Source organism: Empidonax traillii, unplaced genomic scaffold, assembly GCF_003031625.1.
Source record: "Empidonax traillii isolate 1590-97213 ecotype Southwest subspecies unplaced genomic scaffold, ASM303162v1 scaffold232:size1090087, whole genome shotgun sequence".
In the NCBI taxonomy this organism is placed as follows: Eukaryota; Metazoa; Chordata; class Aves; order Passeriformes; family Tyrannidae; genus Empidonax; species Empidonax traillii.
This window is the reverse complement of record NW_020955425.1, coordinates 898351-915119: the sequence shown is the minus strand read 5'-3', so window position 1 is coordinate 915119 and position 16769 is coordinate 898351. Positions and strand designations below refer to the sequence as shown.

General features: G+C 40.7%; 1 protein-coding gene, 1 long non-coding RNA gene and 1 pseudogene across 5 annotated transcripts in view; 2 read left to right on the top strand and 1 right to left on the bottom strand.

The window, feature by feature from the left end:
• DHRS12 (dehydrogenase/reductase 12) overlaps positions 1–16769 on the top strand; it is a 37622-nt gene that overhangs the window by 8279 nt on the left and 12574 nt on the right. For 2 of the 4 annotated variants that reach the window (XM_027888153.1, XM_027888151.1), the window contains exons 4-8: positions 2728–2820; positions 4131–4212; positions 14171–14232; positions 14964–15068; positions 15628–15718. In XM_027888153.1, the coding sequence (XP_027743954.1) occupies positions 2728–2820; positions 4131–4212; positions 14171–14232; positions 14964–15068; positions 15628–15718 (433 nt within the window). The remainder of the gene's footprint in view (positions 1–2727; positions 2821–4130; positions 4213–14170; positions 14233–14963; positions 15069–15627; positions 15719–16769) is intronic. The other 2 variants (XM_027888154.1, XM_027888152.1) reach the window with 2 other exon arrangements.
• On the bottom strand, positions 846–963 carry LOC114059571 (annotated as a pseudogene).
• LOC114059564 lies at positions 5731–7394 on the top strand. The gene is made up of 2 exons (XR_003571697.1): positions 5731–6072; positions 7271–7394. It is a non-coding gene; the product is annotated as an uncharacterized LOC114059564 (long non-coding RNA).

Here is a 16769-nt window from a genome sequence, read left to right as displayed (position 1 = left end):
CTTTGGCCTTTGTCACTTTGTCTGTGGCCTTTATGACCTCTTTGACCTCTGAAAAGTGAGCATTACTGAGCAGCAGTGACAAATTGGAGCAAGAGTGTCTTTACCAGCAGGTTTGCTAAGCTAGTGAGGAGGGCTTTAAACTGGTTTCATTAGGTTATAGTGACCAAACCCTGAAGAGTAATAGTCACAGGGACAGTGAGTAAATGTCTAGGGGACAGCAAAACAGAGGAAGCTCTCACAGTTTTCACGTGAAAGCAGCATGACTGGGAGCCCACTTCAGATGGCTGTACGTGAATACACATAGTGTAGGAAGTGCAGGAATCCATGCGTGATTGCAGAGCTGTGTTCTCACTGGGATTAGAGAGAAATGGTTGGCATTACTAGAGTGCTGGAGTAGATGTATTCCCTTGCCCTTTGTGCTGCTTTTGGCTAGGATAGAGTTAATTTTCTTCACAGTGGCTAGTATGGGGCTGTGTTTTGGATCTGTGCTGAAGACAGGGTTGCTAATACAGGGATGTTTTTGTTACTGCTGAGCACTGCTTACACAGAGCCAAGGCCTTTTCTGCTTTTCATATTGCCATCCTGGCAAGAAAGTTAAGAGTGCTTAGGAGGCTGGGAGGAGACACAGTTGGGACAGGTTGAGAAACTGACCAAAGGGATATGCCAGACCATATGACATCATGCTCAGTTTATGAAGTGGGAGAAAGAAGGAGGAAAGGGGGATGTTTGGAGTGATGGCATTTTGTCTTCCCAAGTAACCATTACATGTGATGTGGCCCTGCTCTCCTGGACATGGCTGAACACCTGCCTGCCCTTGGGAAGCAGGAAATTAGTTCCTTTTAAAAAGCCTACAGCACCTGGTATTCCCAGGCAGTCCCCCATCCAAGTACTAACTAGGCCCAACCCTGCTTAGCTTCCAAGATAGATGTGATCGGGCATTCTCAGGGTGGAACGGCCATAGGCTTGTTTTGCTTTGTTTGCATGTGTTTCTTTTGCTTTCCCTATTTAACTGTCTTTACCTCAACCCATGAGTTTTCTAGCTTTTACCCTTCTGATTCTCTCCCAGTCCTGCTGGTATGGGAGTGGCTGTGTTGTACTTGGCTGCTGTCTGGGGTTAAACCACAACACCCTTTTAGAAACACAACATGGAAAGTCAAGAAAGGGGAGTGCTCTCTGCAAAGTAGTGGCTTGAATTCATGAAGCTTTGCTTTGAAATGGGTAATGGCTCAGTTAAGAGCTTTTGGGTAAGGCACAGAGGTCATACCAATGGGGTGACATCATGCTGGGTGTCTGCTACAGACTGCCTGATGAAATAGATGGAGTCTTCTTAGAGGTCTGAGGAAACCCCATGGTAACAGGTCCTGGTATTCATGGAGCACTTGAACACCCTTACACCTGCTGGCAGCACATCAGGGTGCAGACAACCCAGGAAATTTCTGGAGAACATCAAGGATGATTTTTTTGATATGAGTGTTGGACAAGCCAGCTAGAGGTGATCTCTGCTGGACTTGCTATTAGTAGCAGTCTTGAACAGCTGCCTTGGTGGAAGTGGTCATGAGATTGTGGAACTTAAGATCAAGATAGACAAGAAGGATGAGAAGTAGAATTACAATATTTGGGTTTAGGAGAGAGGATTTTTGTTTTGTTTTTTATGGACCTGTTTGGTAGCAAAAGGCTGTGGAAAAGCTGGTTGATCTCGCTTTGAGGGGCTTTTCCTAGGGAAGTGCTTTCTCTTAACTGGTAAAAGACAAACCACTCATTTTCAAAAAAGGCAAGCAGGATTTGGGGGACTACAAGCTGGTCAGCCTCACCTTACTCCCCAGGAAAACTACAGAGCAAATCCTCATGAGAGCCATGAAAGACAGGAAGGTGATTGAGAAAACATAGTGTGAATTTTTCAAGGGCAAACCTGGACTGACTGTCCTGATTGCTGCCTTTGGTGAGATAGCTCTGCCTATGGACAAGAAGGAAGCAGTGCTCTGCTTAGGTTTGACGAGGCTTTTTACATGCTATCCTTGTAGCCATTTTGGAGAGATGCAGTTTGAACTGGTGGATGACAAGGTGGGTGGAAAACTGTCTGGAACATACAGGCATGTGATGGGAGTGTGTAGGGAAGACAGTACTAGGCTTCTCCTGGAGGTCTGCAGTGAAAGGACCAGAGGCAGCCAACACAGATTAGAACAGGGGAAAAAATTCTGAGTAGATAGTAGGAAAAAACTTTTACCAGGGGGGTGATCAAGCACTTGAACAGGGGACTCAGGCAGGCTGTTGAATCTCCGCATTTGCCAAGCAGCCTCCAGAGGTCCCTTCTAAGTTAAATTATTCTCTAATGCTGTGACCTTGAACATTTCTTTGGAAAGTTCCTTTCAGCCAAAGAGGAAGCTGCTGTATGAATTGTTTAAACTGAAGTTTTGCAAGCTTTGCAGTATTTTCCTAGTTCTCTGCTGTGCCTGACTGTCTGTCACATACTTATCTAAGTAAGGCTCTCTCTTAATAACTTTGGCATTAAAAAGCTGTGTCTCAGAAGCAGTTGAATCAAGTGACTAAGCATGTTTCAAGGACTAGATTTATATTTCCCAGCTGTGCATGTTAAACTCTTTTAGTTATGTCCTGGAGGCAATATTTTTTTCATGCTGCTTAAATACCTTTTCACCTAGACAAGCGTAAGCTGTGAAAAGGGTCTCTTCACTGTCCGTGTTATTTGTAACTTAGTTTCTTTTCTTTTAGAATATCTTCTTGCATATTGTGGATATATCTAATCCCAAGGAAGTATGGAAATTTGCTGAAAAATTCAGAAATGAACATAAATTAAATGTGTTGGTAAGTTTACATTCTTAAACCTTGTGTCTTGTCTTTGGAGTGCATAGCCTATGAATTTGTCCAGCAGGTCATGTAGATGTCACATTTTGTCTTCCAGTTCTCTCTTAATTTTTCCTAAATGTTTTTTCAGGTGTCTCCATGGTCTGTTTGCTCTTGCTTGTTCTCAGTTCACAAAGATATGCTACAGGAAGAGAGAAAAGCAGTACTTTTTCAGCTGCATCTTTTGGGACTCCTATCACACACTTTCTGTTTGACTTCCATGACTAGTTACTTTGTTCCTCTTAAAACTAGACCTTCTTAAGGATTAAACTTTTATGAAAAGTCTGAAGACTAGTCTAAAACAGAACCAGGGAGAAAGCAAACAGTTAAACATCATTGGTGAGGGGCCCAGTACACTTTTTTCCCTTTATTTAGCAGCGAAAATTTGCCCAGGGGGCTGTTCTAAAGCTGAGGCACCTGGAGCAGTTCTTTTCTTGCTTAGTAGATGAGGAACTTTTGATAAGAAAGGGAAAATAGCTTTTGAGGAGTGGCAGTGGATGAGCAGGAAGATGTATAGGGGCAAATTTTTTTTTTTTTTGAGGTGGGAAAGAAAAGCTCGAGCTCATTCTGGAAGGTAAGGCAGAGAAAGAAGTGTGTCAGAGCCTATACTGGTTGCACACAGCTTGCAGGCTTCTGGCTGTTCATGAGGATGTGCCTTACAGTGCATCCCAACCATGTGGTGTAGTGCTGTTTTTGGCAATGTGTAAGTCAGGTGAGGCATCTGGGCAGGATTGCCAGGCAGACAGAAAAGCTGGGGTCCTACAACCAGGACACCAAGTCACTATGAAGCACCTGTGCTAGTTAGTTCTGTTCTTCTCAGGGCTGACCAGGATGCAGCAACCTGCTGACCTGGATAACCTGCCAAATTTGGAGCTCATTTGAGGGTGGGCATTCCTGCAGGTCGTTCCACTGCATGTTATACAGTTTCCTTATGAATATTTATGTTCCAGTATTTGTTCTACAAAATATAGAAAAACTTACATATTATTTTCTGTGAAAAAAAGAGTTTAAAGACTTGGAGGAAGGCACTGAGGACTGCTGGCTCTTAGTGTAATGCGTCTGTGGTGAGCCATTTCTCTGGAGATCCTTTCTTTTGTGAGAAACCTCTAATCAGCCATAGAGTGACTTGGAATAGCATGGCTTATTAAAACAGGTTGCAGCTTTGTGTTGCAGTGTCAAAACCCTGTAAACTAACATTGACTGCTTGTACATGTGGCTTTCCTTGTAGATATTTGTGTAGATTATTTTTATTTAAAGGAGTTGTTTTACAGATCAACAATGCTGGATGTATGGTGAATAACAGAGAGCTAACTGAAGATGGACTTGAAAAAAACTTTGCAACAAACACTTTGGGTGAGTATGGAATGTTTAGTTCTGGAACATACTTATTTTGGTTACAGAAGCTTGTTTTTATAGCTGGATTCATGAGGAATGTATTCCTGCTTAAAGAGGGATCGTACCATTGCTAAGCCAGTGAAGGAGCAGGGAAGGAAAAGAAGAAATATTACAGCTTGTTTGGAGCATCATTGGTTTTAATTTCTCAATTTCTCAGTTGTTTTGCTGTCAGCACCTTTATTTATCATAGCAGCAGTGGACAACTGCAGATAAGATTTAACTGACTAATTCAAAATTTGCTAGGAAATTTCGTTCTAAGCAGTGCTGCTAATTATGCTCTTCGTTATAAGTGTGGTTCTGTGGCTTGGATAGAGCTTGGAGCATGTTCAGGTATTTAAAGAGACATTCAAATGTGTCAGTAGGCTTGCCCATCGCTGTTTGCTGTGACAGAGGCACTGTGTAGGAAGACACTGCTGAGTACAGTGCCCTCGACTCTCTCAAAGAGATGTAATCTCTAGTTAGGTGATAGAGCAGTAGTGGGCAAGTCTTGGGCACTCCACATGTAAGGGGCCCACCCTATGAACTGTGTGGTGGTGGTATAAGAGGCACAAGTGAAGGGGAAGCAAGTCAAGAGGGAAGGGGAGGTGGTGAGCAAAGTGGAAAGTTCCCCCATAAAAGCCCTGGAAAAGATGTTAGCAAACAAAGAGCCAGCAGAGAGAAGTGCTGCCTGCTGATGATGATACATGTAGGGCTGAAAGCTGCACCTCTTGCAAAAAGAGATATAGTGCTTGCATCAACCAAGAGTCCTGACATTCTTTCTCTATGCAATGTAGGTGGCTCTCTCAAGAAATTGTCTTTAATGTATTCAAAAGTGATGCATTAAAGAGGAACTGTGGTGCTTTGTGTTTTCCTCCTGTTCATCAGCATCTGGAATGAGGAAGAAGAAAACTTAGCCTATAAAGATAGGGCATTTGTAGAATTAGTGTAACCTGGAAACCACTGTTGGCTTTTATTCTTAGCCTTTTTCCTGTGCTGCTTCCTTAAATCCTTACTTACTTTGTAAACTAACATTTTAGCTATAAATGTCCTGTGCTTTGCTGATACGGTGTATACAGCTTATTTTTTCTGCTAGCCTGACTCAATTAAACTGACAAATCAAGTATAAAGGCACAGATTCATTTTCTTCAAGCTAATCTTTTGCTAACATCCTCCTGTTTCTCATGGTCAAAAAATTCATAATTATTTTATTTTGCCATCGAATTTCCCCTGACTGCAGAAGTACAAGAATTTCTGCACTGAGAAATGTATTCATCTTAAATTAGTTTAACCCTCTGAGGTTTTTCAAACAAAAATACAGCAATGTGCAAAGGTACAGCTCTTCCAGAGAGAAGCAGAGTGAGACAAATACTACAGTCTGAACACAGAGGCATGTTTTGGTTTAGTTTTAAACACTGAGGGAATTAACTGTTGATGAACTTTACTAGTCCAATTATATTTTTTCGCAAAAGTAGAAGCAGCAAGTTCTGCTTTCCCACCTGTAAATCAGCCTCCCTAGTGATGTGTAGCTGCACAGAGGAAGCTGAATTATGGTTGTAGCAAACTAGGAAAATGCCTGTATTATCTTTTGTGAATATTACTTACAGATCTCCTTTATTTATTTGTGTATCACTTGCTGCATGGTTGTATAAGAAGTTTAAGGAGGTAAGACATCCTCTGTTGTCCAGCTTCTTCAGAGTTCAAGCAAGGACTGGGTTGTTTGCTTAGACCAGTTCTCTCTAGACAACAATAAGGATTAAATTTTGAATCTTTTAGAGCAAAGTGGGACTTGGTTGAACCAGAAGAGGCTGGCTGTACAAGAGGAAGCTTCTGTGCTTGCAGGTCAGACACACATGAAGGACCAGTGCTACAAACTGCATGATTTTTTGTTCAAGATCAGAGATGGGGTAATAAATCGTAACTTCTGGAGTCATAGCAGGAGAAAGCTGTTTGGAGAAACACCTGTCAGAGTAGATGCTGTGTTATATTCCCAAGCACAAGATGCCTTTGGGTGTGATTTGCTTTGGAGAAGTTATTCCTGTATCAGTAACTATCTGTGGTTACAGGTTCCCAGATGAAAACTTGGCTAAATTAGATATGGCTGGTATATAGGTTGGCTGTAAACTAGCATGTGGTCTGAGAGGACAAATTACATTGCTCTCTCTGTCACAGCAGTGCTAAAGCCTGAAGGCTCAATACCCTTGTTTAGAAAATCTGCAGTTGTTCCCCGCTTGAATGATCTCTGCAGAAACAAGATAGAATAATATCAGTATCTTTTGCAGATCTTCACATTCAGGATGTTCCTTCTATGCTTCTTTCATTGTTTACTTCTACCCTGGATCTTAGCTCTGGTCTAGTAAAGGAGCATGTAGGTTGTAACTGTCTAATAGTATAAGACTCTAAAATATAACATACTTTAAATGCACAACAGAGTCTTTGAATTCTGTATATGATATCTGATTAACACTTCTGTAAGGTGTAAATTTACTCATTTTGGTGTCCCAAATACTGTGGAGCTTTTAAATCCGGTCTAGGAATATTTCCCTTGTAACTGATCTGTTAGTCCATTTTTGAGCATAATAGATGTTAAGAGTTCAGTTGTAATTGATCATGTGCCCTGTGAAACACATTTTATATCCTGCTCTTTTCTTGGGCTTATATGGGACAAAAAGGACTGCACATGTACAAAAATATTACTGGTTGGAATAGGAAGTAAAATTCCTTTAATGCAAACACTGCTGGCTGGCTAATTGAGGACAGCAACTGAAATAGGAGGTGTGCAGTCCTCTCTGATGTTGTCAGAATATGCAGATGGGTGAAGGTCAGGAATGTGCAAAATACAGGTTGATAGTTCAGGCTTTGTATGGTTTGTCTGATATTCAAGTTCAAACCGTAAACTACTTTGAGCAGACAGTGACAGCTGCATCTGTACTGGTGCCTGTAGCATCCTTAGAATAGGGCTCAGACCCAAACACTGTGTGGCTTGTCACTGTTCTGTTATCGCTGTCAAATGAAATACCGTTCCTTTTTTCCCTGCTAGAAACTCAAGAATTGTTGACTGATTGCTGGAGCTCAGTGAAGGTGTAGAGAGCAGAATAGCTGTGGAGCACTCAGACTCTAATGTGGGAGCACTAGCCAGACATAAATCTGAAATACCACTTTGCTGATTGAAACACACCTTTAGTGAGAAATGGAGTGATTGGCTTGGGGTGATGTGGGCAGGTTTCCTGGGCAGCTGCCAATCCTGATGGGCAGACTTTTATTTTTGTATCTTTTAGTTTGTGTGATGTTTACCTTACATTTCTTCCTGTGGGCTGACCATATACTCAGGGTTGTATCTGGGAGCTGGACAAGCAATCATTTCATCTGATGAGACTTGCAAACATCCAAGTCAACTTTTTTTCTTTTTTATTTAATTTTACTAAGTGCTAAACCCATGAAAACTTGCTTTAGTGTAACTCCCAGGAAAGACTATTAAAGATGGCCATATTTAGTAATTTTGGAAAAAATGTCAGCACTGGCAGGTGGAGGCAAAAGCAGCATGTCCTTATTGAAGCGCCAGACATTTACCTGAAACAATCTTTGTTCCTCTGTTTTATAGCCTGCCTCACTTTACTTTTACTCAACACATCTTCCTGCTTGCCATGGAAAAATGACATATATGTTACGTTTTTATTGCTACTTACCAGCCAAGAGGATGCTAAAACACACTCAGAGATGAATAAATGATGCTCTCAGTGTGCACCTTTTCTTCAGTCTAATGTGCTCTCATGTTTTATTAATATATACATATACATTTACTCTCTGTGCAAGAAGGGATAGAGCCAGAGGAAATAAGATGTTTATCTATCATAGTAGCAGTACAGCCCATCTATGGCAAACTCCCCAACCTGTATGGGTATTTGCCAGTCTCTTCCCTACACATTTAGTGTATCTAACTGGTGTTTCATGCAAGTCAGTAGAGCCTGATGGACTGTGTTCTAAATTACTTGGAAGTCAAACAACTTGAATATCAGCTGCCAGTCTGCCACAAGTTCAGTGCCTGATCTTTGGCAAGACAATCTCACCTGTGAAAAGGAGACTGTGATACTAATTTTCTTCCTAAAGAGCTTTGAGACTTACAGATGAGAGATGCCTCCTGAAAGAATAAGGTTTAATATAATTGCACATCCAGTAGCTGTACTGAAGCCTAGGTTCCCAGGACACAGAAGAACCTTTATTGAGCTGAGCTTTGTAATTTGAGGGAAATGTAAACCTTTGTTTTGTTTTTCATGTTTATTGACTCTTCCCATATACTCTATTATTGCTATTGCATTGGAATTGGCCCTCAGAGACTGCACACTAAAATCTTCATTCCTGAGCTTGTACTCAGGAAAGAGACTTGGGGATCTCTGAGACTAAGAACTACATAAATTGTAGGCTTGAAAAGATAACCAGGTCAAGGAAGAATGTTAGTTTGTTTGTTGGGGGATTTTGTTTATTTTTGCATGGACTCAAGGAAAGCAAGCCAGTTTAACTGATTTTTGCCAGATGAATGAGCCATTGAAATCTGTACAATAGAAGTTTTTTGATGGTTTGCTTTTTTTTTTTTTTTGTTCCCACTTTTTTTCACAGTCGAAATAACACTGTTCCTAATAATACTGCAAAGCTCAGGCAGATGAAAAACTTTACTGAGTATGGTGCTGGCTACCTACCCTTCTCTGTTAGCAGGGTAAAAACCTCTCCAGCAATTTGCCACTGATTGCCAGATAGAGCATCAAGCGAAAAACGTTCTAGAATTCCTGAAGACACTTGTGTCTACAATAATTGCATCATCAACTAATCTGATGTTGTAAACAGGTAGTGGCTTTACAATGTTACTTCTGCTGAAACCATAATTTTCTTTAAAATTGATTTCTAAAGTACAGGTTTTAAGGTCACATTAAATCTGTAAAGCAGATTGGACTATGTGTTGGTGTACTGTTGTTAAATGTGATACCCTTTTGATTTTTAAGTCTGAAATATGTGAATCCTAGGGAGGCTTCCTGGTTTTAGCAGACTAAAGCTCATTTACAACACCAGTAGTTTGGAAATCTACATTCATAGTGTTTGTTTGTATTTTCTGTTAGGCTACTCTTTGTTTTGCTTAGTTTCATGTTCGAGATTTGTAGCCTTCTGGGGGAAAGACTAGTGTCTAATACACTGTAGGCTGCTGTCCCTTGCACTAGGATAGCTAGTTCATGTTGTGAGATCCACAGTGGAATAACTGTTGCAAGAACATGCAGAGCTACCTTTCCTCAAGACCTAGAAGTAGTGTTTTCCATAGAATCCCTTCAGCTTCTATGTCAGGTCATGGGAAAGGTACTATAATTCTATTTAGGAGTTTATGAAGCAGACAGGCTGATTTTTATAGTTTTTTGGTTTTTTTTTAAAAACAACTTACGATATGAATTGAATGTTTATCTCCATAACAGTGCCTCATTTTCTACACTTACATCATTAATGTTTCACTCTGGGATTGTGAAACCACTGAATTAGTACTTATCCAGGTTGACAGAGTAGCTCACTCTTTGGAGCCAAAAATGGGAATTATTAATTAGAGCACAATATTGGATTACTCAACTAAATGGAAAAGATCTCAGAGCAAGTGGAGCAATTACAAATCAGGCCACAAGGGAATGCATGGTGACTCAATGTTTTTGGTGGCTTTTTTCTTTTTTTTTTTTTTTTTTTTTAATTTAACAAGTAAATATGAAACTTAAACATGAATGTGATCAGCACTTGTGAGGGAGTGTGTATGAACAAAGCCTGTTCCCATAAAATGCCATGCTCATTACTTTTATGTGGAATGACCATGTGTAATGCATAGACTGGCAACCCACGCTGACTGCTTTACCATATGACACAGTTGGTCTAATGGTGTGTAACGGTGGAGCTGCTCTATAGGAAAGTTTTAATTACACTGTATTATACATCATTTCCTATTATGTGAGTTAAGCTTCAAGACATAGAATTTACAGGAACTTTTTTAAAGAAAACCTGATGTTGAGAGGCTGTTTACCTTTAAAACAAGTTGTACACCAATCCCAGGAACCTTTTTACCTGGAGAGAACAGGGCAAGCAGGTACTGTGTCAAACTTCGTTACACAGAACAGGGCTGTACCTTGTCCGGTAGGTTTTGCTGGTCAGCTCTTCACCTCAGCAGAATTCATTGAGGGCGAGACAAAATCCTTTATGTGAGTGTGATGGACTGGACTCACATTCTGCATTCCTGCTGCTTCTGAGCGAACTTTCTAAGGGAAATGTTGTATACCATTTTGCTAAATTTTTCCTTCTTTTTTTTTTTTTTTTTTTTTTTTTTTTTTTAAATCCACCCCCCGCTACGCTGGTTGAGTGGGAGACAATCTTTTGGGCCATGTAGACAATATACCTTCCCATGATGATGATCAAGTCTGGCCTCTGTCACCCAGTCCTAGATGCAGGTATTGCAGCCATATGTCCAGCACTGCCTGTGGGTGCACTCGTTAGCTCCCTGCCTGCTGCGGGGTTGGAGCTGTGTGTGAGCAAGAGGCTGCTGCTCCATTTTCTGCTGTAATTCAAAGTAGCCTGCTCTCTTCCACAGGCACTCAGACCTGTACAAGAAATGGGCAGTAGTCCAGGAGAACTGCTCAGAGGGAAACATGCTGCTCTCAGTTGCCATGTATCCCAGAGGGCTCTCGATTCCTCCTCTGTTATGGATACAACTGCTGTGGAACAGGCACTGGGAAACTTGGTGGCCTCAAGGCTGAGCATCTTCATTCATAGAGTATCTGCTCAAGACAGGGACATGCTTTCTCCAGAATCCTCCAGGAGTAGTGGCAGTCCTTTTTTTCTGGGGAGGAAAGGTATTCCTTTGTTTCTGGCAGAATCATGAAGGTCCTCTTAGGGAAGGAACAGGATCACCAAAATACCCAATGCTTAATGCTTTTAGTGCAAGACACATCTCCATTGATCATCACCTTTCCTTTCATGTACTTTTGTGTTAAACTGTTAAATAAAAAAGAAACCTCAAAAAATCTGTACAGTTTGAACACAGTGTTAATTAAGCATTAGTCACATTTGATATGCTTTACCCTTTTTAACTAAACTGCATGGGAGGAGGTTTCTCCTTTAACAGACAAAAATGATTTTTGTATCAAGGAAAGGTACTAGAATGCTCCAGTGTTCATTTTGGAAAGGCTGATATCCAGTAGATTGGAATAAATAATCAAATATTGGCAAAAGGATATACAATTTGGATATTACCTTGATTTCCTTAAGTAGGGGCAGAGATGAATATAGTTTCTTCTACCAAATCAGTCTTGGTTTTGCTTGCAAAGTTATTTGGTTTTATTTTTAATCAGAAAAATTTCCTTTTTTTTTTTTTTTTCCTACACTGTTAATAGAATCCATGTTTTTATAAGGACTGTGGCAGGCAATGCATTCATTTGCAGCTTCCCCTTTTACTTAGAAATTAATTTCTGTGTTGCTGCACGCTGTGATACAGCTGTGCTTGACAAAATACCTGCCGTGAGGTCCATGGCTGTGCCAGGTCTCTGCACTGGCTCTACTGAGCATCCTTCCTCTCTGACTTTAACTATCAAAGTGCGTGCCAGCTTTTGCCTGAATAAAAATGGGGAAGTTTCAAGCGATCATGATGTATTCCAACCCACAGTAAACCTTACTGTAAGGTGTATCTATTCTGCTATTACTGTTCTAAATTTCTTGTGCAGCCTGTTTTGCCTGACAGACCAGCCCAGGCAAATAAGAAAGTATAACATCCAAGTATATTTGTTAAAGCAGTAAGGAGTTTGTGTTCAAATCCTGAAAACAAGGACAGTAGTTGGTGAAATATTTAGTAGTGGGTGAAATCAGATGCTTCAGCCTTAATGCCTGATGCATCACATCTGTGTGTGTTTTGAGATGCTGTTGCTTAGCATAGGAAGCTGGGATCAAAACTGCTCTGTTTGTGCTCTGTCTCAAAGCAAATGAGCAAGTGGTTTTGTGGGGCGAAAAGATGGAATGCTCTGGCTTTGTGGCATTTACTGAATTCTTAATTAACTTGAGGAAGAGAGGAGACACGGGCTTTGCAGTTAGTTTGTGGTTTTAAATAAACACATAAACTTCTGACAAGCTGTATTTGCTCTAAGCAGGATTTCTGGCATGGAACATTTCTCTCATACAGCTGGAAAACAAAACAAAACTCAGTTGTTAATGAGGCAATGTTAATGCATTCGTCTTTGCAGCTCTTTAGAATTAACAAGTCAACATGAAGCCCCTTAAAAGTGGAAAGAAATCTGCAGGACAGTAAAATCGAGCATCGTCATAGCTGGTGCATTGCAGCTCTGCCTGTAGGAGATGCAGCTTATTTAACCAAGACATGATGTAACTTTGCATTTTGAAGAATCCATAGCAAAACAATATGTAATCCAGGCTCTCGGCTTGTACTGAAGTGATTTTTTTTTTCTTTTTTTCTTTTTTTTTTTCCTCCCATCGCGGCAGTCTCCCATGACAATCAGTGGTAGTTCTTGTCCTGATGATGTCATCACTCAGTCTCCCCGCCACCACCAGGGGAGACGTCCGGGCTCTTGTTATTCATTGGCAACTGCTTTTGCTTGCATTTTCTGCTGAAGACAGGCTGCATTTACTCATCTGCTGTGCATTTGCTTTGTTTAGTTTGCCAGGGTTTTAAATATATTATGTGCCTATGGATGTGCCCCGATTATACAGAGAAAAGGAAGACTGCTGTGACTGATGGGGGAACTGAACAGTTTGTTCACCAAGCATGTAACATGCTTGATTTTGTGTTGTGTGGTTTTTTTTTCTTTCTTTGTTTTAATTGGGTTATCTCATTGCCTGTGAGGAAGAGAAGTTATAAAGACATGCTGAAATCTTCATACCTGGTGAAAAACATGCTCTTGGTTGCTCGTGGAAAAAAATGCATTTGTCACTGGCATAGAATTATTGAATGAGAACCATTTGTAAAGGCATGAGAGGGAAGTAGATGCAGAAACACTACACTAAATGGAGCTAGATTAATTTTTAATTAAACAGAATTTTTTAAAATATGCTTTAAATGGAAAAAAAAATCTCTGAAGAGATAAAACCAAGCAAAATCTTTGTGTTGCACTTGAGTGGGTGAAACATCACTAGGTGTGTCTGTGTGTCTGAAGCAAATGCACTAACAGTTGTACAGTGTTTGGAATAACAAACTTTGCTGGTCATGGTAACAGCTGTAATGGAATATATTTGTGTGGTGTGTACAAATCTATGCTAAAAAAACATGATTAAAGCAGGGAAGGACACAGTTAAGTTTCCCCAAGTAATCTTAGCTTAGCCTTGGGCAAGCAGCGTTAATATTTCCCCCCCCAAGGATTCCTTATCTTCTATAATGGTCATGCTGGGGATTTAAGGAGTGGTTTTTGTGTGCAACACAAATCAAAAGTGTCAGTATACTCAGAGTGATTTCACAGTGAGAGGGCAAAAGTGGATGACTCTTAAGTGCATATGCAGTGCCCTAAGAAACGCAAATGCGAAGCACAGTTTTCTTCTCTCATTTGTGACCTGGCCTAGATCTGTGTATATCTTCCACTCTGGGAAGGGGGAAATGCATTCCCTGTTTCTTCACTGGCATCACCTCCCCCCATCGAGGAATTCTGTATCTGAATCATTTTGGCTTCAGATTCATGACTGAATGTAGTGAACAGTTTGGTCTATAGGTACAGTAAACATAGAAGTGTACAAAATAATGGCTGTGCCTTTTCCTAAGTAAATGGCAGTGTGAACCACTACAGGTTGAGTTGGCACATTGCAGGTAAAGCAGTAAAAAAAATCATTGTCAAATTCAGATCAAGTTTGGGTTTGGGGTTTTTATAGAAGGTAGGGGGAGAAGAAAGCATTTTTTAAAAAGAAAAGTTAATGCTGGTGCCTATCTGTCTTCTAGGAACATACGTCCTGACAACTGCCTTGCTGCCCCTCCTGGAAAAAGAAGCTGATGCCAGAGTGGTGAGTCTGATACTGTTTAAAAGGGGTATTTTACTGTGCTTACCTTCTGGTTTGTGACAGCAGTTCTTTGACTGTGCTAGCAATGCAGGATTAGTTATAATGCTGTAAGCATCTCTAGAATCCTCTGGATTTTGCCAACAACCACCTCTTTCTCCAAGGCAAAGCTCCTGCTTGTTGCTCTTCATTGGAAATCAGAGTAAAACATTTCATTTGGAAACTTACCCTTTTACTTTCCTTAGGGCAAGTTACCCCCTGCAGCCTGGTGCAAAATACCTTCAACGGGAGTATAGGCTTAAAAGAATTTTACAGATCTTGGTGTAAAATAAGACAGCAGGTGCATTTTTTAAAGTTATAATTCCCAAGTTTTGTATGGCCTCTTGTTTTCTAATTAGCTTCTGTAAATGCTAAAAAAAAAAAAAATTACAAATAATACTGTTCTATTTTCTTTCTTCCCATATACTTTTCAAAAGGAAGAAGCACAGAATCCCCCAGATGAATCAGCACCATTTTGAATGAAAATCACTTCCTAAAAAAAATTGTGTTTCTTCCACCTCATCTTCAGGTATGCTCCACACATGAGCACAAGCATAGTGCAAAGAGTATGCAGAGGAATCCTGCTCCCTATGGACTTCCAGATATGGCCTGAAGACCACATTTCATGCATGAGTGCAATTGTAGGGAGTTCCTGATTTTGCTTTTCATTCATTTGCTTTTTGTTCATTTCATTACAGATAACTGTCTCTTCCGGGGGCATGCTAGTTCAAAAATTAAACGTATCTGACTTGCAGTCGGAAAAAGGGACATTTGATGGAACTATGGTGTATGCACAGAACAAGGTACAGTCCATGGTATTGAAAGCAAATGAGTGCCCAGGACTTGTTTGCTAGGCAGCTCAGACCGTCAGCTTTGCAAAAAACCTGTTGCTCACTGTTGCTTTGCCATTGCATCCAAGCCATTCAGAGAGACACATGGACAATAATCTTTAGGAGTGTGCTGGCACGCCCTTGTGAGTGCATACATCTTGCATGAAGAGCATGGCTGGATTTTCATTTGATGTGATAAAAGTCCCAGGGGGGAAAACTGTCTTCAGCTGATGAACCCTATCTGCCTGCTTAGTTCTTGCCTACAGTCTGCAGCAAGTAGATGTGGTCAATAAAAAGCAGTGCTAGTGCTTTATAAATAAGCTTGTGGCCAGGATATGGATGGCAATGACCGTGGTGGTCTCTGATGAAATTATCCAGTAAATCCAGTCAGGATGAGCAAGGGTGTATTGCTGCTGTACATAAATGCTCTGGTATTTATGGCACATTTGATGTACTTTATTCCCCTGGGAACCACTTGGGCAGACAGGCTGTTGAACTCGATGCTAGTGTGGTTCTTATTGCTCTATCCTAGAGACAGCAAGTTGTCTTGACAGAACAGTGGGCAAAAGCTCACAGGAATGTCCATTTCTCCGTAATGCACCCCGGCTGGGCAGACACTCCAGGTAACATATGCTTCACATTCTGACTGTATTTTTTTTCTTTTTGGGATTAGTCTGAAAGCAAAGAGAAATTAAACTTCCTAGTAGATTTTTCCAACAGGTGTAGTGATTTCTTTTCTCCAAACTGGTGCTAGAGGTAGTTTTGTGTCCCCTTAGAGGGGGACGCTGCATGCTGTCTGCTATCTGTGTACATCCAGAGAATAATAATGGGCAATGAATGTTTCCAGCCCTGCACAAATGCACAGCAGAGCCATAGTTCTTTAAAGTAACCTTTAAGTTACATTTGTAGTGGAACTGTTAAATGCACAGATGTGCCTCTCTAAGTACCAACATGCAGACATTGGGAATTTGTGAGGGCATGTAGGAAAATGGAGAATGCACCCCTGTGCAAGCCCTGTTCCTCTACTCTTCCTCTAAACATTTACTGCTGTCAAGAAGCAGTTTGGCCAGACAGCAATTTGTCTGAGCTGCAGCTGTTGTTCAGTGCCTGTGCCTCAGCAGGTGGGCCAGCATCAGTTATCCAGTATGAATGTTGCGTTCCCCAATGTGTTACCACCCCCAGTGCCCAAGCTTGGGATGCAGAATAGCAGTCCCATCTCTAGGTCTTTTATAGGGATGCAGTTTCCCAGATTTGCTTCTCATGACAGAATCATTTACCCTGTCTACTTTATGCTTGAAAATTGCCTGTTCCAACTAAATATCCTCGAATTTCTTTTTCTTTAAAATACATTTCTTTTTGCACTGCCTTTGTGGATTTCAAATTGAATGAACCTTAAAGTTATCCCACCTTTAAGTTAAAAAACTCTCCAGCCCTCAAAAATAAACACTTGCAGGATTGTTGGACACAGTAAAATGAAACTAGAGTTCAGACAGGAATTATGCAGCTGGTCTCAGTACTGTTCACCATACAGTTTTTTAATAATACAATGCTGCAACTGGTTTCCTAAAACTGATAAGAGAAAATAAGAGCTAAAAATCCCATTGGAATACTCGGTTTTTGGAATTTCTGTTTTGCCCATGTTTGCAGTCTTTACAGTTTAGAATGGAATTGGCA